The sequence below is a fragment of the Peromyscus leucopus genome, chromosome 11 (genome assembly GCF_004664715.2).
Source record: "Peromyscus leucopus breed LL Stock chromosome 11, UCI_PerLeu_2.1, whole genome shotgun sequence".
Classification (NCBI taxonomy): Eukaryota; Metazoa; Chordata; class Mammalia; order Rodentia; family Cricetidae; genus Peromyscus; species Peromyscus leucopus.
In genome coordinates, this window is record NC_051072.1 from 304,857 (window position 1) to 331,882 (window position 27,026).

At 40.2% G+C, this 27,026-nt stretch overlaps 1 protein-coding gene across 1 annotated transcript; it reads right to left on the reverse strand.

Annotated features, from left to right (window-relative positions):
- Positions 1-930: 930 nt before the first annotated feature.
- Positions 931-22,787, reverse strand: LOC119088704 (zinc finger protein 728-like). The gene is made up of 5 exons (XM_037209365.1): positions 22,749-22,787; positions 22,006-22,215; positions 12,265-12,391; positions 11,206-11,301; positions 931-4,676 (listed from the first exon to the last, which is right to left on the reverse strand). The coding sequence occupies exons 2-5, from the start codon at positions 22,009-22,011 to the stop codon at positions 3,490-3,492; spliced, it is 1,416 nt and encodes a 471-aa protein (XP_037065260.1). The 5' UTR covers positions 22,012-22,215; positions 22,749-22,787; the 3' UTR covers positions 931-3,489.
- Between the last annotated feature and the right edge of the window lie 4,239 nt (positions 22,788-27,026).

A 27,026-nucleotide genomic window follows, 5' to 3' on the forward strand; every position in this document is an offset into this window, starting at 1 on the left:
AGGTAAGTCTGGGTGAATTTCATCGCTCTAAAGCCATCCCTGTCTCCTCCTGAGGTTACACTGATACAGGGCTCCTTAGTCCTCAGCATCTGAGCCTTTCCGGGAGTTAACTCACTTGATCCCTTATGATGCCATCCCAGTAGGAAGCTGACCCTCTGTAAATTTTATGACAGCCAGATTCTTGTGCTGTAATCATTGTTAAAACAGGTCAGTTTGGACATATCCAAAACCAACAAGGTTTAAAATTATATTAGTTTGGGAGAATTTAATACATGTATATTGAATGTTTTATTCAAATCTCCACATTCCTTCACCTATTGCTTCTTACCCTTAGAAAAGAACATTGCTCTTCCACCTTTGTGGGCTTTTTCTTTGTTATTTCTTCATTCCACTTAGTGCTCCCTCCAGGTGTAGGGGACAACTGACTTCAACCCAGAAGCCTCTCAGATTGACTGTCTCCCTCAGGAGCCATCAATTGCCAGTATCTTCTCCACAAGGTGAGAGACATAGTGAGACCCTTATGCAACCATGCTTATTGTATGGTGGGGTTTAGCCTGTGGAAGTGTTGTCCATGTAATAACAGCCCCAGTGTGTTCATGCATGAAATGGTGCTGACATTCCTATCAATGTTTCAGGGTTCTAAAAGGTTTCTCATTTCTACTGTCTCACTGCAGACATCGACCATATCAGGCTCTGACATTCTTTCTGCTGCTTTTCCCTTAGGAACCAATGACTTTTGGCTTTAGATGTATGTGAAGCCAATGTGTGACACAGCTGTCACTTTTAGATCAGGGACCTCCACAGGCTGATATTCTCTACACTTCGACCAATTTGCATCTCCTTTTATTCTTTATTTTTGGATCCTGCCGACAATCAGCTGGGTATCTGGGTGAGGGCATGCAAACTGTAGAGACAATGAAGACGACAGAACAGAGTCGAGAAGATTGCCAGTCAATGCCCGACAGTCCCTTGTTTATTTCACAGCCAGCTTATACAGTCTTGAAGGACAGAGGTAGAACAATGCACAGCACAGGCATTCAACCACTATCTGTCCTGCCTTGTGTCAAGGAGCAGGCAGTTTCATTTTCTATCTCGATGTACCTCTGACTGGCATCAGCAGTCTGCATCCAGGTAGATAGTGAGTGCCTTCCTTGGGCTAATCAGGACATTCTCACAACCCTGGAGCAGGCAAGCTTGAACTCTATTGACTAAGAATAGACTTCAGATTAAAACTGGGAAACTGAGTGCGTTTTGGGCTCCCACACTTCATCTATCACACCATATAATATTGTCTGGTGGGTGTTGAAAGGTGATTGACTCTGTACGTGTAAAGATAACGGGTTCATTTAGTTAGTATCCACTTATTAGAATAACAGCATTAAATTCTCCCTAGGGCTTATCACCTAGCCAAGCAAAAGTATATCAACAAATTAACATCACACCAGTAACTGTTTGTGGATAAGCTTTAAATCCAATCAGAAAATAATTGGTTCCTTCATAACTTCCCCATCATCATTGCTCTATGGGCACTGTTGTTTTTTATATGAGGCACAGCAGCTGCACCTGATGACATCTCTGCCTCAGCTGATGACTGCGTCTCTGCAGCTGATGTCTTGCTGCTGAGGCCTAAGACTGGAAGAGCCTTCCTGTAGTTTTAACTAACTCTCTATCCTTTTATTTTACCAATAAGGATTCAGGAGCTAGATACTGCTAGAGAGACAGAGATTCTTACACACCTAGGGGAGATATTACAGGAGCTTGGATGACTCCACTGAGAAAAACAGTAACTATGACACAGCCCAAATCTCAGATTCCAGGCACTCAATGGACAAAGTTATGACATGGTAAAGGTTTCATGGAATACTTATAGTTGCAGAAGAAAGGGACTTATTAATCAAACATATTGCTTGATCAAACTGTTGGGGGTTACAACAAAGAGAAGTCTCTTCTCTAATGACATTCTTTGTTCTATAATATTCAAGGTCCAGCCTTAAATTTATACAAATCCAGGGTCCAGGAAAGACACTTCCAATGGCGTGGGAATAAATCCAGTTGCTTGGAGCTCTTTAGTTCAATTCATTTATTCCTCAGTTACCATCATGCAGTCACCAGTTCAACTCTCTCAGATCTCTATTTCCTTAGTTCCCTTCTTGTTCCCTCAATTCTTAATTCCCTCTAATCTTCAGTTCCTCAATTCTTCAACCCTTCAATCTTCACTTCCTAGTTCCCTCAATTCTTCATTCCCTCCATTCCTAGTTCTCTCCAATCATAGCTCTCTCCCATCTTCAATCCCTCAATCCTCCATCCTTCAGTCTGTCCTTCCTTCCTTCCTTCCCTTCCCTCAGGACTGGTCTATATCTGATCCTAGACAGTAACACCTTATATTTTGTATACAGCGTAAGATTGTAGGTGTCCTCACTAGAGGATTCCTGGCAATTTTATTTGCAACCCAAAAGGGGAGAGATAAGAGTGGAGTCAGTTAGCAGTTGGGATAAATCAGAAAAGGAATTTAAGTGCTAGAAATATATCCTTATTGTGGTAAGGCGAAGGCATTATAAATCTATCAACTATAGACTTACAGGTAATAGGGTAGGCAAAGTCTGTAGGTCACTAAAAGTTAAAACTGTCATCTTTTTCCTCTGTCACCAGTTTCCTGATGGGGTGAGGTGGGGAGAAGAGTACTGATAGCTAACAGATGATCTGGTAGCTGTCTGTTGCTTGCTTGTCTTTTAAGACTTTGTTTGGGGTTGACTTTATCTTAGGAAGTACCTCAAGGAGGGTATTTGCAAATGGCAGATACCCAAAACAAAAGAGGGGGCCTGGCACTCAGAGGCAGAAGGTTCTGTCTACTTGACTATTCAGGTGCTTTGAAAAGGAGACACACACACACACACACACACACACACACACACACACACACACACACTTTAGGAGAATTATGAGCACAAAGAATTCATAGCAAGACACAACTGAGTATTAAGCCACATAACACCAATAGACCTTGCTGACTGGCTTTCCCACTTGACTGACCCTTGGCCTCGTCAAGGTACAACTTATTATATACAGCTAGACTTCTATTTTCATATTCCTGTGGCTCGCATTAATTCTTAGCATTCGTGCTCTTGGAAGTTAGGTGTTCGTGTGGACATTCCAACATAATTAACTTAATATTCTCCACTATGGATTCATTAGATGTGGATAAAACCTGAATTATCAGCAAAGACTTTGCCACACTTCACACATTCATAGAATTTGTAGTCAGAATGAATTATTTGATGTGTTTTAAGGATTGAAGAAGTAAACTTCCTAAAAACATTTGTAGGATTTCTCTCCTGTATGAACTATATCATGTGTTGAGTAAGGATATAAAAATTAGCAAAGTCTTTGGCACATTCCCCATACTTTTAGGGATTGTCTTCAGAATGAATTTTTTTTAATGTCGTCTAAAAGTTAAAAATAAGGAAAAGCATCATCACACTCTTCAGACTTTTAGGGTTTGTCTCCAGTATGAACTCTCTTGTGTCTCCTAAGGCCTGATCGATAACAAAAGGCTTTGTGACATACTTCACACTTGTATAGTTTCTCTCCAGTATGAACTGTTTGATGTTCTTGAAGACGCCTAGAACAGGAAAACCGTTTGCCACAGTGTATACACATATAAGGATTGTCTTCAGAATGGATTGTTTGATGTCCTCTAAGGGATGAAGATGAGCAAAAACGTCTGCCACACACTTCACACTTGTAGGGATTGTCTTCCCAGTGAATTGTTTGATGTCGTCTAAGAGATGAAGATAAGGAAAAGCACTTACCACACTCTTCACACTTGTAGTGATTCCCTTCAGAATGGATTGGTTGATGTTTTCTAAGAGATGAACACGAGGAGAAACATTTACCACACTCCTCACACTTGTATGGTTTCTCTCCAGTGTGGACTCTCTGATGTGCTTGAAGATGTGAAAAGTAGGAAAACCGTTTGCCACACTCTTCACACTTGTATGCACTATCTTCAGAATGGATTGTTTGATGTCGTCTAAGGGATGAAGATGAACAAAAACACTTGCCACACTCTTCACACTTGTAGGGTTTTTGTTCAAAATGGATTATTTGATGTTGTCTAAGGTATGAAGATGAACAAAAACACTTGCCACATTTTTCACACTGGTAGGGTTTCTCTGCAGTATGAATTCGCTTATGTACCTGAAGGATTGATGATTCATAAAAAGCTTTGCCACATTCTATACACTTGTATGGTTTCTCTCCAGTATGAATTCGTTGATGTTGTTTCAGCACTGAAGGAGTATAAAAGGACTTGCCACATTCTTCACACTTGTAGGGTTTCTCTCCAGAATGAATTCTTTGATGTTGCTTCAGCATTGAAGGATAGTAAAATAATTTGCCACATTCCTCACACTTGTAGGATTTTTCATCAGTATGATTTTTCTGGTGTATAAAAAGTGATTCACGAGTATTAAAGGTCTTATGACATTCTATACACATGTAGGATTTTTCTCCAGTATGAAGTCTCTTGTGTATGGAGAGTGTTTTATGAGAACTAAGGCCTTTACCACATTCTTCACACTTGTAGAGTTTCTCCCTTTTATGAATTCTCTGGCGTTGAATATACAGTGAGTTAAAATCAATGGTCTTGTAAATGTTATAATCATTGGTGGTTATTCCTGTTGAGCAAAAGTTGAGATATCATCAGAGGCTAGGAAATATTCTTCATATTTAATGTTTGTCTTTTTAAAGAAACCATTTACTTATATATATTGAAACATCAGTGAGAAACTACAGTACATTTCAAAACCTATAGTCACTAAGCATAAATGATAAAATATTGGAGGTAGAAATAATCTATACTTCTACTAGAATAAGGGCAAAACCAAATAAAACATAGATATAATGGCATATTATTCAAAGTTTAATAGCTAAGTAAAGTGTAAGGAAATTTTAGTAACAGAAATAAAACCACTAAACAGTAGTGATGTTCCATGGCTGGAATGGAAACCCATGAAATTATAAATGAACCAAGCCAGGAAAGGAGAAAGTTAATTGTGACTGTGTGAATTTGTATCATCTAAATACAACATTTTTCTCCACATGGAGTTTTATTTTAGAAGGAATAAAAGATATGCTGCACAAGAAGTAGATGGTTCACGAAAATATTGCATTTATAGCTCATAAATTCAGGACAGTATTTTATGTTTATTTCATTGACAAAAAAATATAAACCTGAAACATATCAAGTCCTGATTTAAAAAAAACTTCAGGCTCATCTGTACATTACACAAATTTTACCGGAGACAAGATATTTATCAGTGAATAGATGACGTTACTGATTTCCTTGTTTGTTTATTTTTGCTTTTTCAAGATAAGGCTTTTCTGTGTAGACCTTCCTGTCCTGGAACTCACTATCTAGACTAGGCTGGCCTAAAACTTAAGAGATCTATCTACTTCTGATAGTTGAGGATACCGAGGGGATTCTTATACCTATGCCTCCCACCCAACTGGTATGCAAAATACATTCTAGTTTAAATATCACAGACTACTCCAGACAAGACCCAACAATTATCCTGGTGTTCTCAAGGTTTCCCCCAAAATAGCAATGCCCACAAAAAAGAGGAAGTAGTCCACAAAACAACACCCACATTCCCAAAATATGAGTTATGGATGCTTATTATTATTTAAGGGGGATTGGTTACAAGTATGTATTGGTCATTTCTTTTAAAGGCTGAACAAAAGAATTAAATTCAAAGATCTCTTTCTAAAGGAAAAAGGGAGATATGATATAAATGATGGGATAAAAGGGTAGATTATTGAATCTACTTTAAGCCAAAAGACAACCATTAATCTCAAAGTATTTTACATTGGTATGCATTTTAGTTTATTGAATCAAATTTAAAGTTAATTTTTAATACTGTATGTATATTTCTACTCATTTTGTATATTGTGTTGAGACAGCTCATTTAAAAATGTAATGTGTAATTAAAAATACAGAAAAACATATCTGCTCCTGGTAGCACCAATTTACTTCAAAGAAAATGATAGGCAATGAAGAAACTCTTTATGGAGCTTGTTTTCTTTATGGCAAAAGCCAGCCCTTAGGGCAAAGAAACTACCCTTTGTGGTGGTAGCTTGTTTGTGCTCTAACAAATAAAGCTTGCCTGGAGATCAGAAAGGAGACTAGCCACTAGTTAACCATAAAAGCCAGACAGTGGTGACACACACCTTTAATTCCAGCACTTGCAAGGAAACAAGAAGTAATAAGGCAGGGGCGAAGAGAAAAATTGGTAAGTGTTGTTCAATTCTTAAATGGTATTATAATAAAAACCTGGAGCCTGATATTGGGGTAAATGCTCAAAGATGAGAGAGACAAAGGAACAAGCCACAGCCACGTCTCACCTCAACAACTCCACGAATCCTGTGACTGAATGTCTGAGTCCTCAGCCAAAAGCTCTCCAGCCGAAAAGCTTCAGTGAAAAGGCTTCAGCCAAACAAGTTTTAGTTCCTGTCTCTTTAAGACTTTTACAACTTTCTCCACCCAGCCATATCTTTCCTTCTTAGTGCTGGGATCAAAGGCCTGTGACTCCCGAGAAACAGATTAAAGGTGTATGCGACCAATGCCTGTCTCTGTTTCTCTCCTAGACTCAGTCAATCTCATGTGATTCATCCAGGGTGGCTTTGCACTCACACAGCACCCTTGAATGCTTAGGACAGAACTGAAGAAGTAGGAAAGAAAATTGACTTATTTCCTACAGTTATACAGGGCCCAAAAGAAACCTTCAATGATTTTTTTAACAAACATTGACTTCAGCAATGAATAGAATGATACCAATGATTGAGAAGCCAGACTAATAATAATTGAATCTCTACCTTTTGAAAATGTTAATTCACAATACAGAAGGGTAATTAGGCCACTAAAGGCAAGATCAGCACCCACAGAGGAATGGATTTGAGATACAGTCAATACTGAATCTCATAACTATGATGATGCTTGGATAGGAGAGGTAGTTTCCAGAAGTTTGAAGAAACATCAAAATGTTACGTGTTTCAATTGTGGTAAACAAGGTCACCTAACAAAGGATTGTGCTCACAACATTGCTAAGAATAATCCAAACAGAATGCCCCTCCCTTCTGGAGTATGCACAAGGTGTGGCAAAGGTCAGCATTCAACTAAAGAATGTAGATCGACAAGGAACAGACAAAATAACTCTTTGACATCAAGAGTCATTTGCCCTGTACCAAATTTGGTTCGGTCATTTCCTGTGACCATGGGGGAACACATTACTACAGCAATTGAAGAACTTAATGACTATTGTAAACAAAACAAAACAAAACAAAAAAAACCATACTGCTCTGGATGATATAATAGCTTTAGAAGATAAAACAAAAAATTCCAGAGAAACAGTAGAGTAAATATTTTGGCAAACTTGTATAAGTGAACAGGGGCCAAAGTTAAAAATGTGAATAAATGACATTGTCATTGAAGGTCTTGTAGACACAGGTGCGGATGTAATAATAATTGCACCAGAATCTTGGCATCCAAATTAGCCTATTCAGGAGATACATGTTCAGCTTTTAGGAAATAGATCATTATCTCAAGTAAAACAGAGTGCAAGATGGGTCAAATGTGTAAGGACAGAAAGACAGAGAAGAATATAAAAGCCATATGTGACTAGCATAGCAATGAATTTATGGGGATGTGATTTGTGACATCAATGATATATTCAGATTAACATCCCTCAAATCTCAAAAACAAACCAAAACTATCCTATATTTCTGTAAATAATATAAAAGGTTATTATAAAGAACAGTCACTGACCATTGAGGTTGTTCAAGAACAGGGCACAACATCTTCTGATCTTTCAAAGCCCTACCTTTAAGATGGATAATCAGCAAACCTGTATGGATTGAGCAATGGCCTTTAACATCAGAAAAATTACAGGCCTTAGAACAACTGGTATAGAAGCAACTAAGTGATCAGCATACTGAAGAATCAACCAGGCAAGAATTGGAATTGGAATTCTCTTATGTCTGTTATTAAAAATAAATCTATAGAGTTTAAGGCCAGCCTGGTCTACAGAGTGAGCTCCAGGACAAACTCCAAAAGCTACACAAAGAAACTCTGTCTCAAAAAAAAAAAAATCAAAAATAAATAAAAAGAAAAATGGGGAAATAACAGATATAAGAGCTATAAATAAGGTGATTCAGCCAACTGGCTCTCTACAGCCTGGAATTTCTTTGTCTTCTCTATTACCCAAAGTAGGACCTCTTATACTTATTGACTTAAAAGACTGTTTCTTCACTATACCTTTAAAAAAAAAAGCACAGAGAAAAAATTTTCCTTCCTGTTTTCCATTTATAATAATTTTCAGCCTGTTAAGAGATATCAATGAAAGCTTTTCCCATATCGACTGTTAAATTGCCCCACTCTGTGCCAACATTTTGTATAACAGCCATTGGAAATGATACATAAGCAACTTCATCAATCTATAGGTTTCCATTATGTGAATTACATTTTACTGGCTGACTCAAATATAGATACTTTAGATTGTTTGAGGAATGAAAGAAAATTGCTCCTGAAAAAATTCAAAGGCAACATTCTACTAATTATTTAGGATACAAAACAGGATTTAGGATACCCTAAATAGGGTACCCTAAAGATTCCATTGCCCACCGACAGCAGGAAGTAAATTTAAGAACCATATTCCCAAGAGGTGATATGTGTCATTTTTGGTCATTCAACGGATTATGGATATTTGTCATCATTTAGGGTGGTTGTTTACAAGTTGTTATTGGTAATGATTAGGAAAAGAACTGAACAAAGAAGATTCAATTCAAGGATCTTGTTTTGAACAGAAAAAAAAAGGAAATATGGAAATGATAGCATAAAAGTATAGATTAATGAATCTACTCTGAAAAAAAAGAGGGGGTATAGACATGATAGGATAAAAAGATAGATTGTTAAATCTGCTTTTCAACAAAAAAGAACAACTACTAGTTATAAAAACTTTACATTGGTTTGAGTTTTTATATATTGATATAAATCTGAGTTATTTTTATTAGAACATACTGTACATACAATTCTACTCTCATTCAAGGCATTGTACTTATGCAACTCATTTCACAATATAAGGCAAATTATTAGTCCTTGAAAGTTATTATTATAAACTATTTAGGATAATGAAGAAATGCAAAGTTATTAATTAGTCACCAATTATAATCAAACTTGTGTTAAGTTAGGTATGGGGCTGGAGAGATGGCTCAGCCGTTAAAGGCTAGGCTCACAACCAAAAATATAAAGTTAGGTATGTTTTCAAAGTCAAAGAGAGATATTTTAGATAAGACAGGTCATCTTCAAACATTTCATACATCTACAGAATTGGCATTTAAGATGTTTTAATAACATAAATTCTTTTTTTTTTTTTTTTTTTTTAATAACAATGAGACATTTGTGGTCCTGGCATGACCAATCTACTTCAGAGGAGATGGTGGGCATTGGGAAAACTCTATATGGAGTTTCCTTTCCTTGTGGGAAAAGTTAGACACTGGGAAAGAAAGTGCCCTTGCCTCAACTGCTGAGTATATGCTGCCCAAAAGGGACAAGCAGGACAGACACAAAAAAAGAACTGCCTAACTTTCCCAAGAAATGGTAGGACAGCCTTTCAGAATATCCTGCTTCACATAAACATTTTTGTTATACTTAGTTTTATTTTGTGAAATTAAAACATCCCTTTTCAATTAGACAAAAAGGAAGAAATAATGTGGAATAATCTTTCTGCATACTGTGAGAATGTGTTGTTTTTATTGTTAATAAAAAGCTGATTGACCCATGGCTAGTAAGAATTTTTGAGGCAGAGAGAATTCTGGGAAGAGTAAGGGCAGAGGAGAAGGAAATAAACATGCCATATGGCGAATAAAAGTACCATCACATGGCAGAGTGTAAATACAAAATATGGGTTAATAAAAAATATGAGCTAGTTAGTAATAAGCCTAAGCCATTAGCTGAACATTTATAATTAATGATAAGTGTCTGAGTGGTTATTTGAGAGTGGTTGGAGGGACACAGCTGATCATGGTCCATTAAAAAATATCGCCTACACTCCACAGTCCGGATCCTATTACAAATCTGGAAGCCAATGAAAATATACACTTAGAAGAAGTTTGAGAATCAGCAAGAGACCTTGAGAAGAGAACCCAAGAGCTCATTGGACTCATGGTAATGTTAACCATAATGCTTCCTGTAGGGCTAGCCACAGTGGCTACCCTGACTGGATGTGAAACAAAACATTTTACTAGCTCTTATGTATCTAGGATTACCAGGTTTATATGTAAATGTTTCTAATTTCTCTAAAAAGATAACAGTTAGACCTAATATATGATAAATATGTTTATCTGAAAAAAAGAATAGAAAACAAACCCAAAAACCAAGGAGCCTTACAACACACTGAAATCTAAATCTAGTAATTGCCATAAAAGTAAGGCACAAAATCAATGTATACAAACTAGTTTGATGGGCATGCTTGAGTCAACAGTTTAAGTAACTCATCCTGTCTGATGGTCAGGCCCTGCTGAACGGACTGGTGGTAAATGGGTTGAAAATACCAAACATCCTTGGTAAATCAGTGCACATAATGGCCCCATACAACCCCTTCTACAATAAGTAAGAACAGTGCTGAATGAACTGTCCAAAGTGTCTCTGGTTTGTATGAGTTTTATCTAACTGCTCCCCTCCCCAAAAGAGTTCTAATCAGTAGAACTGAAAGTGTTGCTGTTTCTGTCTCTGCCTGCCTCTCAGTGATGGAATTGTGTGTTTGGCTTAATAAATCCTATCATGCTCACTTTGGTATAGAGATCTTTTTGGCATGAGTCTACTCTCACCTCTGGGGAAAAAAAAATCACTCTCAGTGTCAGCAGCACTCAGTTCTTATTGCCTGAGACTTACACTATAATACAGACTCAACAGCAACAAAAACCCTGGAAGGCACTGTAAATACAAACACAGCTGTCTGATGGGGAAATACAAAGCTTAAGAGACTCAACCATCATAAACAAATGAATGATGTGCTTTGATAAGAAAGACATGAAGGAGAAACCCAAAGAATGATTACCATAGTATCATGTTTCAAGACACATGGGAAAGCCTGCCTTTCTGTTAAATATTTGGACCTCAGTTCTGCTCCCAAACCCCTCATTCCTACAGACCTGGATGCACATTGGCTGCTTCTTGTCTCTTCACATATGAAGGCTCTTGTCTTTGCTCCAAAAATGTCACTAGGTATGGCTTAGACATAGCAAGACCTGTTTGTAGGAAAAGGGGAGAAGATTGTTTATGTGTTCTCTTACTTGGAATTGACATGTCACTTCCAGTACATGGCTTATAAGGAAAGAGATGATGTAATAAATGATTGCAGACAATCAGTTCCTTGAACGTTTTCTGATAGGATCACTACACTACATAAAGGAATTTACAACATTCAGATTATGAGTTTCATTTAAAGAAATAACATTAAAACTGAATTATAAAACACTTTAATAAGTGTACTCCAAGTTTCATGCCACTGAATTTCTAACAGTCCCACTAGAGTGAAGGAAATATACATACAACATGAAAAGTAAAACACAAAAAGAGAACAACAGTGAAATGATTTTTTTTTTCACAATTTATTTTTCTTTATCAGACGCATTGGTGTTTTGCCTGCATGTATGTCTGTGTGAGGATGAAGCTTTAATCTAATTAACTTTATCAATAAAAAATTGAGAGTCAGATATCAGGGAAAGAACCTGAAAGGTCAGAGAAGCCTGGGAGCAGCCACCAGTGACTTGCTGTCTCTTCCATTCCTCCATCCAAAAGGGCTGAGATCCTGTCTCAGTTCCGCCTTACCACTTCCTGTCCTCCAAACCTCTATGGTCAGACAGTGGCTAGCTCTGCCCTATGACTAAAACAAGCTGTATTTGTCAGAACACACACAAAAAAAATATCACACAGCATGAGGGCGACAGGTCGTAGGATCACAGACAGTTGTGAGCTGCATATGGGTGCTGGGAAATGAATTCTGGTCCTCTAGAGAAGCATTCAGTGCACTTAACAACTGAACAATCTCACCAGCCCCAAAATTATTTTTAATACAGCAGTCTCCCTAATTTTTCTGAAAATGGAGGATATGAAAATGGCTGTTGAAATGCTCCCATGAGATACCGTACAAAGTGAGGAAGCTACATGTTGATGGTGAAATAAGAATTTGCTATAGATAATATACTCACCAAGAAAAACAAGGTTGCTGTAATTCTCCAACATCACATCCCTGTACAAATTCCACTGAGCAGGCTCCAGGCATTCCCTCTCTTCTGGAGAGAAATCAATAGCCACATCCCAGAAGGACAGCATTTCCTGAAATAAAGATCAATGAATGATATCACACTTTTAATTAAAACCACTAAGAATATAAATACCAAGATGCATTGGGCTGGAGAATTCTCCTGTCAACTTGACACTAGCTAGGGTCATTTGATAACAGAGAAACATAATAGAGACAATGCCTACCTGAGACTTCCTGTAGCTAATCCTAGGTGGCATTTTACTAATTACTGAATGAAATGACATAGCATAGCCCGTTATGGGTGGTGCCCACTCTAGGCATGCTTTTCTGTATGAGATAGGAAAGCAGGCAGGACAAGTCAGTAAACAGTGTTCTTCTGTGGCCTCTGCTCCATTTTTTTCCCTACAGTTCCTGCGTTGACTTCCCTCAGTGATAGACTGTAAACTGCAGTTGTAGGCTAAAATAAACCCTTTCTTCTCCAAGATGTCTTTCATCACAGCAATAGAAACCCTAACACAGGCATCATGGGTCAGTGGTCAAAAATGTAGGTTTTTCCCAGGATGAAAGAGAGCTGGAAATGTTTCTTACAAAGGTGAGTAATATTCCTCAGACAAGTCTGAAGTGGTCACATGATCTTACACTGCACCTATCTTCAGGGAAACACAAGGTAAGAGCTCCTATAAGACCAGTTGGACATAATTCATTAAAGACAGATAAAATGCAAAAATAAATGCATCCACAGAACATGCATTTAGTACCATATGCTACTATACATCACACATACACACATATCTCACAGGAGAAAGTCATGGTCAGGGAGAAGGAATTCCTCAACAGTTAATATGCCCAGTTGCTGCAAGCTACAGGAAAACATAATGGAATTCAGCTACTATCACAAAAGCTACTATTTGGAAAAGCCAAGGACTTCTCCAAAGGTCAAGCCTTGGCTTAAGGAGTTTTGGTGATATTTTAGCTTTTGTATATATATAATATATATATATTAGCTGGTTGCTAAAATGATTGTTTTGCATGCTTCCAAGAACTCCTACCAGTGTATTTATCTAAAATGCCTATCAAGCATCCAAGGCCATACAAAACAACATCTGTCTCTTAGGTCAGACAGATAGCTTTATTTCTTGTGCAATTTAGGGTGAGACCATCCTTTCTATACAACCTTACTAATAGAGCCCTAACTTCTTACCTAACCACTTCTAGGAATGTAGACTGAGCACAAAGGTCCCCTTTTTTCATACACTAAGTGGTCATTAGCACTCAGCCGACCTCCTCTTTCACCACTCCCATTTTTAGGTCATAAAAGAAAGCCTGATGGTCACTGCCTGAGGAAAATTCTTATCTACCTTTAAGACCCCATAGAATTCAAGCCTGGTGACCTTGCTCGACCAGGGGATTGCTATTGCTTGGGTTTCTAACTGGACTCCTGAGAGACTTGGGTAGAACTTATAGATGGAGAATGGAGAGGAATAAGGAGGATTTTGACCAGAGAGAATGTGTGAATGAGATGGAAGATGAGGAAGAGTCAGATGGGGAAGTACTAGCTGGGTAAGTATCAGATGAAAAGGATCTAGATAAGACAGAATTAAGAAGAGAGAATTAAGATGAAGTTAGAGGGAGCAATAGATAAATACAGAGAGAAATCAGGCAAGAAAGGAGCTAGGCACGAGAACAGAACTGAAGCTGGTAAATAGGATGTTATCCCAGAAGAGATTAAAATGAATGGACTAAAGAGCTCAGTGTGCTGAGTTCTATTTTACAAAAATAGCTCTCGCCATTCATAGTTTCTCGCCTGAGCCCCTGGGATGTATAATATTAAGGCTGGTCATTCAAATATTATACAAGATACAGTCATGAATGTGAAATGAAATAAAAATACAGAGTCTGATGCAGCAGCTTGGGCCATCATGTGGGTTTCAGGATTTCTACAGATTCACTGATGATGCAAATGATGGTGACAAGGGACGTGAGAAGGAGCAGGCAGGGGCAGAACTCACAGACTGAATGTCATTTACGTATCTGATCATGTGAGGAAACAGGCAAGTACAGGACTAACAAAAGTGAGAATTTAGAATACACATCATTTGATTTTTTGCCATTTTCCCTTTCTATCTTTTCTCTGACAGATATTAACTGAGGTGTTTACATTATTCCTAAAGTATATTGTGCAGATATAAAACCTGGGCATCAGTGTGCTAAGGCTGAGCAATATAATTGCTGATGCGATTTTTGTATTTCAAATGTTTCTAATTTTATAATTTATGTTTTTCATATTTTATTGAGTAAAGTCCCCGAATGACCTATGGGAATGGTCACACATTATTTTTCCTTTTTATCAATACAGGAAATATCAGTATTTTATGTAATAATAAGGTATTTTGTAATAACTGTTAGGATTCTGTACATGCGCAGCTCGGGGTCCTTTGTCTTACATCTTATATCATCAGCAGGCATTGGCGACTATGTACCCGCCCCATGGTCCCGCAATTCCCACCTTAAAAAGCCGGGTGCAGACCCCCATACTCTTTCTCTCTGTTCTCCCTCTGTGCACTCTCTCTCTGTTCCCGCCATCTTCCTTTCACTCCAGGCCTGGCTCTCCTCCCTCTTATCCCCTTTTTCTTTCTAATAAAGCTCTTTATAACTCTGGTAGTCGTGTCCCGTGACTTTTCCGCCGGTCACCAGCGCCGCCACCAGAGCCACCAGTGCCGTTTATCATAACCATCAATAACTTCATGGTTAAGCTTTGGATCTTCTTCCTAGTTATCATGGTCACCTCCTCAAACACTATCTTCCAGGCTTCTGATAGTACCCTGCATGATGCTTACACACATGGGGCATTCATAACAACAGTACTGGGGGCTTCTCCCTCCTATCACACTACCCCTGAACATTCATTCTTCAGGAAGCGTAGTTGGCATTTTTCTTTTAATGACATGAAGACTTCTTATTAATTATGAAAGCTTGGCCTTTAGCTTATGCTTGTTCCACTCGCTCTTATAACTTCATTTTCCCTGTTTCTATTCATCTGTTTCGCCTTGTTGCTTTTACTTTTCTTTCATTCTGTATGTCCTGCTTTCCTGCTTCCTCATGTCTGGCCGGTTGGCCCTTGACATCTGCCTCTGTCTCTGTCTCCCACATTCCTCCTCTTACTTTCTTTGCCTGAAAGTCCCACCTATATGTGGTGATATATTGTGTCCCCCAATATATTGTCCATCCTAATAAACTTATCTGAGGTCAGAAGACAAAACAGCCACTAGATAGACATAGAGGCCAGAAAATGGTGGCATACACACCTTTAATCCTATCACTTGGGAGGCAGAGATCCATCCGGATCTCTGTGAGTTTAAAGCCAGTTTAAACAGCCAGGCATGGTTACTCACGCCCTTAATCCCAGGAAGTGATGGCAGAAAAAAGAAAAGTATTTAAGGCATGAGGACCAGGAACTAGAGCTGGTTAAGCTTTCAGGCTTTTGAGAAGCAGTTCAGCTCAAATCCATTTGGATGAGGACTCAGACACTTCCAGTCTGAGGAAACAGGATCAGCTGAGGAATTGGCAAGGAAAGGTAGTTGTGGCTTGTTGTGTTTCTCTGATCTTCCAGTGTTCACCCCAATACCTAGTCCAGGTTTGTTTTTATTAAAAAGAACTTTTAAGATTCATGCTACACCTATACCTCCTGCCTAGCTATTGGACATTTAGCTTTTAATTAGACGAATCAAGTGCTGTAGGCAGGCAAGGTAAACAAGGTAAACAAATGCAACACATCTTTACATAGTTAAACCAATATTCCACAACATAAACAAATGCAACACATCTTTACATAGTTAAATATTTCACAAGCAAATGCAACACATCTTTACATCGTTAAACTAATTTTCCACAACAAGGAATTCCCAAAGTGATAGCTTCCTGAGGTCACTAGTCAAGGGAAAATACCGTTATATCTCCAACCTCTGTTATAATTCTTTATGTTTAATATCTTTATCTTACATGAGTTTCAATTCATTACATTTACCATATTGATGAGATCGTATGTTATTTACCTTTACTGCCTAAAATAACTTACAGTTTCACTAACATTGTCACAACTGGCAAGAGTGTAAATTCCCTCTGAAAAATTATTGAATAAAATATGTCATTTCCCCTTCTATATCTTCACTGCAACTTCTCTCATGTCCTCATATAGTTCATCTCAAACACATAGTGTACACTTCTGTAATTATTATTGGTACACACACACACACAGCACATAAGTATACATATATGTAAAGATATACATAACTTCTTAAATACCAATGGCCGATTTTTGTGTATGTTTGAGGACCACCCACTTGTTACTGGATGAACAGTGAGCACTCTTGTCCTGGCAAGACTAATTCTCCCTCTCTTTGCAATTCTCAGGTGCCTACACTTGGATGCTTACCCAGCAGACTGCCCCCTGCAGGAGATCTTGTGCCACTGTCATTGATCAGCCCTTGTTCAGGCAGCCATGTTGTTGGGGCATCATGGGTACAGCTTCCCTTCCCTTTCTAGAAGGCACAACCTCACAGCGGACTTCCTGGACCTCTGGCTCTCATAATCAATATGCCCCCTCTGCAGAGATATTCCCTGAGCTTTATGTGCAGGGATTGTGGTGTAGGGTATCTTTTGGGTCACAGCACCACAGACAATAGTTCTGTGCACTTTGTAAGTTTTAGTTTTCTGGAATGTTCTCTGTGCTGCATGCAGAAAGAAGCGCCTTTGATGAGCAGTGACAACTACACTCAGTGTAGGTCTAAGGAGAAGGGCTTGGAGTGCAGTTAGGGATTATGAGGGTTTAGTGGCATTAGTATGTTCTCCTCTATGATTTAAGACCTAACAAGTCATCAGAGGCAGCTCCAAGCATTCTGTAGGTCTCCTGTCCCCTCTAAGTCCCTTTGACAGCTGCTGCTAAGGCCAAGATGTGAGAGGCGCTGTGGCACCTTTAGGGATATCATGCCACACTGGTCATTGTTGTGGTTCACAGGCGTAACAGTTACATAGGATTAGTTACTGCTTCTCTCCCTTGGGCTGTCCAAAGCACCTTCCACCACTGAGCAAACTCACCCTTAGGAAGGAGACCTTCAGGTCAGATCCAGCCTCAAACCCGACTCTTGTGTCTCCAGGGCATGGTGTTTTCACCATAGGGAGGAGAAAGTACCTTATCACAACACTTTTGGGAAAACTAAAAAATATCCTCCATAAAGAATGACAATAGAATTTTTTTTAAATAAATGCAGAGTTGAGCAGCAATGAGGAGGCCTGCAGATATTCAAGAAAAAGGCAGAATGCAACAATTTGGTAGACAGAACACCCAGCACATTCTCAAGAGAAAAGAAATTGAATTATTCTGAAAGCTTCTTTGTAGCTAGTATAGAATGTTACCATCTTTAGAAGTAAGCAAAGGAAGAACAGATCCCACCAGGCGGTGGTGGCACACGCCTTTAATCCCAGCACTGGGAGGCAGAGCCAGGCAGATCTCTGTGAGTTCAAGGACAGCCTGGACTACAGAGCAAGTTCCAGGACAGACACCAAAACTACACAGAGAAACCTAGTCTCAAAAAAAAGAGAAAGAAAAGAGAAAAAAAAGAGAAAGAGAAAGAAAAACAGATCCCACTGTTTTTAACTAGAGCACTGGTTCTCAAAATGTGGGTCATGACCTCTTTGGCAAACCATCATGCCAAAAGTATTTACATTACAGTAAATAACCTTTGCAAACTTGCAGTTATGAAGCAGCAGGGGAAATAATTTTAGGTTGGGGTCACCACAGTATGAGGAGCTGCACTAAAGGTCCCAGCATTAGGAAAGGGGAGACGGCAGAACTAGGGGGTCACCAAGAAGAGGGAAAAATGACCACAGTGGAGGAGGGCCAGAGCCCAGAGAAGATGAAGATGGAATCTTGAACCCCTGAGAGAACCTGAGCAGTCCCCAAAGCAGAGTCAGCTGTAAGGACCACTCCCCACATTGCCCAGCACAGCATAGCACCATTCTACATGGGGAAGTGTCTGCTGTCCTGGGGCCAGTCTCCGGTGAGAAGCTGTGGGTGGAGGGCAGTGAGCCTGTGAACTGGATATCATTTAGTAAAGATTTTACCCAATAAAATTAACAGTAAATTTTTCAGGGGCCTTTGATACTGGCAAAGTTCACTTTAAATGGAGAAAACGTGCAAATTATGTCTGGTCTGAGGGGCACATTGTCATTCATTAAAAATTGTTACACATTCTTCCTATAATTAGGAGGTAGATATAGAACTCCACTTGAATGGTGGCTGCTTCTAGAAGCGAGCCTAGGACAATAAAATGGACAGGGTAGATGTAATAAGAACTCCTGAATCTTCTGTTGGTGTCCCTTAGAAATATCTTTTCAGAGAGTCAGATAAAACTGAAGACTAGCAGATCATTGGTGGGAAGTCAAAATGACATGCAAAGAGAAGACTGGATTACTGATCAGGAACTGAAAAAAAAAATGGCTCTCCATTCAAAATCACCAATCTACAGAATACATAACACAGTGCTTTAAATACACAGCACACACATCATGAAGAAGCAACTCCTAGATCTTTTTCCCACACAACTGTGCCATGAAATAATGACTAATTTTGGCTTCAAGCCACCAAGTTATGCAATTTTATGACACAGAAAGTTGGTTAAACCATGAAAAAAATGTAACAGACAAAATATAGTATTGGCTTTGGTAACATGAATTATACAACTTTAGTTTCATAATGTATCACATGTTTTGCTCTGTATATTAGATGTCTAGCTATATTTGTAGATTTTAATTGTCAATATATTGTTTCTGAGTCTTCTTCAAGCAACAATATGTGTAGTATATCCAATAACAATTTGGGACATGCATCTTCATAAATCCAATTAAATTCATATAGATGCTGCAAAAAGAACAATGGGATGCAGATTTTGAAAGACTTGGCCTTGCAACCACACACACCTGTCAATTCAACATATGTTGCTGCATTTGATAATGACTATGGAGGACACTATGGCAGGCACTTTAATAACGGGTAAACGACAATGTGGTGAAAATCTGGGCAGCTCAGGTTTAGTCCTTTGCATGTCTTTGACCCCTGCTCAAACCTTGCAATGTCTCTCCATGGCCTCTGACATAGTCATATAGATCGATCAACACGAAATGAATGGCACCACCCAGCACACCTCCCCTCCAGAGTTTCCCAGATGTCTTACATGGCAAGGTTCATGCATGAGTTGTAAACACAAGGAACTCCTTCCCTCACATTGACATTAGGTGACATTAGAATACAATGAAAGAAGCCTGGGAGGAAAGAGACAGGACTGCTCAACAAGGGGACCTGGACTGGACCTGTGAAGAGCAGGAACCAGCATGAGCACTTTGCTTTACTGGTTGGACATGGCAGTGCCCATGTGAAGGACAGGGAGAAGTGGTTTTGTTCTGGCTCACTGTAAGAAGCATCTGCACACAGTGGAATCTCTGAAGTAAGGACAGAGGAAGGTATCCCAGCGCAGAAAAAGACCCAGGAATGTAACCACAGCAGCCACATCAGTCAAGAACTACAGAATGGAAATGAAGAAATAATGGAGTCTCAGATATGAAAGGAGCAACCTGGAAGAAATCAGTGAAACCAGGAGAAAGCCTCATCAGGTCATTAAGTAAATAACACAGATTTATATCCAAAAAGAATGAACAATCACTGCATATAGTGATGAATATTCAAGACAGGCAAAGAGGAATTTTTTCCTCACAGAATAAAGGAAAACAAGTATGTAATCACAAAAATGTAATACCTACAACAAAAGCATGATAGTGAAAAAAGTTTACATTACACATGGAATGGGCAACAGAAGTTAACCACAAGTAAAAAACATGAAATTAACAACAGAAAGTATGTCTATAAAGTATGATCAAGTGTTTTCTGTCACAGATTCAGGTATCCTAGGCATCCTTGAATTTGATATGAAGCAGAGGAGGACCAGAGGTCCTGCCCCCCCCCACACACACACACACAAATGCAGACTGTAACACGTATCTTAACAGGTCTTATTAATAAAATCAAACCTGAAGCCAGGTATTGGGGTGAACGCTGGAAGATCAGAGTGACAGAACAAGCCACAGCTACCTCACCTTGCAAATTCCTCAGCTGATCCTGCTTCCTCAGACTGGAAATCTCTGTGTCCTCATCCAAATGGATCTCAGCTGAACTGCTGCTAAAAGCTGAAAAGCTTAACCAGCTCTAGTTCCTGGTCCTCACGCCTTTCTGCTTTCTGCAATCACTTCCTGGGATTAAAGGCGTGTGTCACCATGCCTGGCTGTTTCCAGTGTGGCCATGAACTTACAGAGATCCTCTGGAATTCTAAGATTAAAGGCGTGAGGGCTAACATTTTCTGGCCTCTGTGTATATCTAATGGCTGTTCTGTTTATTAGGGTGTACAATATTTTGGGAAACACAATATCACCACAAGAGATAACAGGGATGTGCAATAGAGTAGACTGAAGTTTCTTTTCTATCACAGGTCTGTTTACTTTAAATCACATGAATACACACAGTCTGTGAGTTCTTCCTCACCCTGCTGACCTGACACAAAAGCCTGGCACTGGAACACAAGGCCATGAGAGTTTTTCACCTGTGTCTAGGTGCCCTACTATTAGACAATTCAATAATTTCAATGAATACATGTTGACACAACCATTTTGGGACAAGCAGACATCAGCACTTTCTTACAAATACTCAGATTAAATTAAATTAAGGATGGAGGACCTTTCAAAGAGTTAAGAAAACCCAGCCCTCAAGGTGAACCTGGGTTCAGCTTCTCTAGTCCCCAGTCTGCTGTGCACTGGGTCTTTCCCTCCATATGTCTGCAGAATGTGTGTTCTCTCACCCTAGTCAAAGCTTTTCTATAGCAGCTGATTCTGGTAGATCTGTCTGCTGTGTTCCAGAATTTCCCATTGGTGAGTTATTGGGACTCAGATTTTCTTCCTTCCTTAATTTTTCTTTTTTCCTTCGGAGACAGGGTTTCTCTGTGTAGCTTTGCTCCTTTCCTGGATCTCACTCTGTAGCCCAGGCTGACCTCGAACTCAGAGATCTGGCCGGCTCTGCCTCCCAAGTGCTGGGATTAAAGGCGTGCACCACCACCGCCCGGCTCTTCCTTAATTCTTTGGCAGATAAGATGAACACAATCAAGACCTCAATACCGTTACACTAGGCCAGCTACAGAGTACAGGAAAAACCCGAAATTCTGATTGCTCTACAGATTCTGAGAAATCTGACAGCGTGAGAACCGCTCAGCTAGAGAAGCATGCTTCCCCACCAAAGCTGCTCACTGAGCTCCCAGCTCCACCTCAGGAGCAGGCAGGCAGCTGACCATCATTAGTTTGCAATCCTGGACTTTGCACTATCATCTACTCCGCGCTACCAGGCAGCTCTCCTGTCCCAGAAGCCCGAGGCAGACTCGGGTGGCAAGCGGCGTCCTAAGGAAATCATTACTCAGGGCTCCGTTCCTATCACCCTCTCCCCAGCCCTGACCTGCAACCTCAGGTGACCCAGCCAGTTCAGCACAGCACCTCCAAGGCAGCTTCTTCCGCCCTCCCACCCAGGTCCGCTCCCTCCAAGTCCGACCCCCGCACCCCGCACAGTGCGTCAGGCCGCGCTGCACCCTGGACTAACCTCCATGTCTGAGACTCGTTGTGTAGCGCAGGACTCTCGCCAAACTTTGAGGAAGCTGTACCTGCGAGTGCTAGACGCCGGAAGGGGATTTCTTGGTCGGCTCCCTGTGATGTCACAGTCGCACGGACTACATTTCCCAGAAGTCTGAGCAAAGGAATTCCTGTTCTCCTACTTAGATGACGTTTAGTCTTTCTGGATTAGTTTGGCTACCTGCAGAAGAGTTTGGGAGGAAGAAACACAACCCGGTGGACAGCTGTTTGACCTGAGAAAAGCCAATTGCACGAATGTCTGATTAAAGCAAGCTTCGTTTTACAGGAGCACCAGGAACTGGCCGTTGGCTTTCTCTACCAAAGTCGGTATTTCAGAGAGCAGCACCGCCCCCCCCCCCATAGCCTTTTCAGTTCCCTTGGTGGGGGTTATGGTTAACAGAAAACAGATGTCGAGATATGTTGGCCGTTAGAAAGGATAAAATAAAAAACAGCTGAAGTTCAAAAAGAAATCACGTGGGAGGGGAAACATCAAGGTATCTAGAAAAACATGTTCATAAGGCAAAAGTACAATCATTTCACAGGTTATTTTTGTAAGGCAAACGATGGGCAAACATCATGGGACCACAAGTTCAGAATAGTTGAAACATGTTGTAAGACAAATTGCTAAATGATCTTATTAATAAAACCTGGTGCCAGATATTGGGGTAAATTCCGAAAGATTAGAGGTATAGGACAAGCGAAAGCCAATCTCACCTTACAGACCTTCAGCTTCCAAAGAGAGCTACTTCCTGTATACCCACACCTACATGCCTTTCTGTTCTGCCATCTCATTTCCTCTATGCCCAGCTACATCACTTCCTCTTCCTGCCTAGCTCTGTCACTTCCTGTCTGTCTGTATAGACCTCCAGACCTTCATGGTTAAGTAGTGTTGGAATTTAAGGAGTGTTTCACCATGACTGGCTCTGTTCCCAGAGTGGGCTTAAACTCACAAAGATCCAGACAGCTGCCTCCGAAGTGATAGGATTAAAGGCTTATGCTACCATTGCCTGACTTCTACTTAATATAGTGCCTGGCTTTTTCCTTTAATCCTCAGATAAACTTTATTGGGGACACAGATAAAATATCACCATACATGTTTCAAAGGGTACATTAGGCTTAGGAAACAGAAACTCATTCTTGTAAGATATGGATACTTAATAACAGTGTATAAAAATGTGGTCTCTTAACAACAATGTGGCTTCTGTTTTGGTTTCAAACAGCCATGGGAAGTCAGGCTGGTGTTCACTTCCAGATCCACAACACACAGAAATATTGGGCTTACAGATCATTTTTGGTCCATGTGTTCTGATTTTAATCTTACTACAGCCATAAGAATTACGTTGACTCAGTTGTACTGTAAAATGATAAAGCAATACTATGCAGGGATAATCTTTTTGTACCCTGTGAAGATCTGTCTTTGCCAAGGCACCTTCTGATTGGTTTAATAGAGCTGAGTGGCCAATAGATAGGCAGGAGAGGACAGGCAGGATTCATGGGATGGAGCAGAAGAGATGAATCCCGCTGCAGGGAGACACCAGCTACATGAAGACCAAGTCAGGCATACAGAATAGTGGAGACATTTAAAGAAAGGCATGGAGCAGATCGTAGATTAATGAAGGCAGGTTAAATTAAGTCATAAGAGGAAAAGCCTAAGCTAAAGGGCAAGTGTACATAATCACTAAGAAATCTCCCTGAACCTGTTCCCCATGCTGGATTACCTTGCCCAGTCTTTCTGCAGGGAGAGGAGCTCGGCCCTACCTCAACTTGATGTGTCATGCTTTGTTCAAGCTCGTAGGAAGCCTGCTTCTTTCTGAATGGAGTCAGAGGAGGAGTCTGGGGAGGGGGAAAGAGGGGAATGTGTGGGGGGAGATGGGAGGATAGGGGGGAGGGTAACTGTAGTTGGAGAGCTTTTCTCTCCGGGTCCAACCAAGTCCCGCCAATCCCAGAGCCCACTTATAAAATAAACACACAGACACTTACATTATTTAAACTGTTTGGTCATTAGCTCAGGCCTATCATTGTCTAGCCCTTACTCTTATGTTTATCCCATTTCTAATAATCTATACTTTGCCACATGGCTTGTGGCTTATTGGTAAGTTATACCTTGCTTGTCCTGGAGGCGGCTCTAGGCAGTCTCCTCCTCTGCCTTCCTGTTTCCTCAATTCTCCTCTTTGTTAGTCCCGCCTATACTTCCTGTCTGGCTACCGGCCAATCAGTGTTTATTTATACAGAGTGATATCCACAACAGTAAACTGTGGTTGGTATGTAAAATAAATGAAAAAAATGTTAATAAAATAAAATAAAAGGAACTCTCCCTGTCTTTATTTGCAAGCTGGCAGTTCAGACAAGTAAGCAAAACATGCATAATACACTAACATGGAAATGAAAAGTATCTTTAAAGATGATTTTGAATCCAGCCTTGGGTAGAGGCTCAGGTGTATGGATTCACAAATGTCCATTGAATGAAGACACAGGGCACCTTAAGAATGAATCTAGCCTTTTTCTGGCTGCAGGGTGATCCAGCCTCTAAGGACTGAAGCCCTTTCCCTTTGCCCAAGGCATTTTTACTTTTCTCTATACTTACACTTTAGCCAGTTGATTTACATATGTTCAAAGCAACCTGAAAGAAGCTTCCAAAAATACAATGCCAAGTGCAAATTTTTCAATTCATAAGGTACCACAGTTTTCCCTGTTTCCTCAACCAAGTTTTGCATAGGCTTTGTATCCTTGGGAGACTCTGAGACAAGATTCACATAGGGCAACAAGAGATAAAAAGGTTATCTGCAAAACAGAAGATGAATTAGGACCAGGTGCTACTCTCAAAAGCAGGGCCTGGCGTGGCACACTGGGAATTTTGCTATAGATCTCTTTCCTCTATACAAAAATTAATTATCTTGAACGTTACATAGCCTCATCATAAACACAGCCTTTCTTTTTATCTATTGGTCTTACAATTTCACATATGTAGACCAAAACACATTTTAAAGCCAATATAATTACTACGGCTAGTGTTAATGCCCACATCACCAGGACCCTCAAAAGACCACCACAGAGATTGAATCCCATATGTAAAAGTGAAGAGTCTTTATTTTCAAGTTCAGAGAGCTTGGACTTTCTGTCTGATGCAGTGGTGAGAGCAGAGAGCCCGATCCCAGGCAGGGTAGGGTTTTTATCATAGCAGAGGTTAGGATCAGGGCATTTCCAGGGTTTAGGATGCTGATTGGCTGACATTTGTATAGAGGTATGAGGAATGTTTGGAACATCAGTTATTTCTTCTCCGATGCAGTCCCTCCCAGGGTGGGGTCATCTCATGGCTTTTCCGGATATGGGTGTTACCTGCCAGTAAGCCTGGTACAGAAGCTGTGTCTGGGTCTCTAAGCCTGTCATAGTAGTTGTGTGGTCAGTCTCTTTTGGGCACCCCCACACTAGAACAAGAGCAAGACCTGCTAGGATAAGAAACCTATTAAAGTGATTCATAGGAGTGTATGAGGCTATGGTGTTGGTTAAACGGCACAGCTTGTGGCTGGCTGCCGTGGGTGGTGGCCATGCCGGGGGAGGAGAGTGCTGATTGGAAGAATCACAAGTCATGGTTACCTTTTTAGAGCTTTATTGGAAAAGGGGAGAGAGAGAGAGAGAGAGAGAGAGAGAGAGAGAGAGAGAGGACAGACGGAAGGAGAGAGTGGAAAGAGAAGAGGGGAAAGGAATGCACAGGGGGCCCTCTCGCTTTTTAGGCTGGGATGGTGTCGCAGGCTGGTGACATAATTAAGGACAGAATCCTTACACCCCAGACTTTCGCTTATTATAAGAAAAGCAGACAGATGGGAATAGGGCCGTCGTTCCTCTCAAAAACTGCTTCCAGGGCTGGCGAGATGGCTCAGAGGTTAAGAGCACTGACTGCTCTTCCAGAGGTTCTGAGTTCAATCCACACCCACATGTGCTCACAACCATCTGTAATGAGATCTGGTGCCCTCTTCTATATACATAATAAATAAATAAATAAATCTTTTTTTTAAAAAAAAAAAAATGCTTCCAGCTGACCTTTGGACATTGGTTGGTTCTTGGAGGAATGGGGAAGTGGAGTCTTCTGAGGTAGACAGGCATTGTGGGATGCTGTCTGTCATCTGTTTGCTCTGGAGACATGTATCCCTCTTGGCTGTGGCTGGAACTTTCTGTTTGACAAGATGCCGGTGACACAGGAAAAAGCTTAGAGAGAAAAGAATCATTATTATTTTATGTTGGTAGATCGGGCCTGTCCAGATGGATTTTGAAACATGTTAAGCTGTATCAGAGACAGATTATTTTAAAACACCTGTTTCCGTTACTAGTTTGGCATCAGGACACAGGTGATCAATTGTTAAAAATATCTCACAGTAATAGATGTTTACATTAAAGTCTTTTTTTTATAGCGCCCAGATGTTTTTTGGTCTGGGGGTGTAAATACATTTTAGCTGTTACAGTTTTTTACTTGATGATCTCTGAACTCTGCTTCTGTGGTGGTCCTGTATCATTGGCTGAAAAATGAGTTAGAACAGGGAACTGGGAAGAGAAAAGCTTGTGGTGCATGATAATTTATTATTACTATTATTATTATTATTATTGTTATTATTATTATTATTTTGGAATTAGGGACAAGGGAAAGATCAGGGTCCTGTCTGTATGCACGTGAGAAACACAGGCAGTAACTCTAAAGGTGTAATTAAATCTGGTGAGGTAGTAAGGCTGTCCTCTGTACCCGACAATAAAGGAGAGGTGATATCCCCAAACTCCCAGGACTAAGTCAGTGGCTCTGGTGTCCAGAAGGAAAGAAATGGATCACTCCCCTGCTGCATTCTGGGTTCCCTGTCATGTCTGTAGCCAAGCCTAGGTCTGCTGGAGGTCTTAGCTGCTACAGGCTGCAGGAATATCATAAGAACTCAGCTGGTTATGGCAAAGTCACTACCTGGAGGGATCAGGGAATTCCTCCAGAAGAAGCCAAATCCAAAGGAGTTTTTG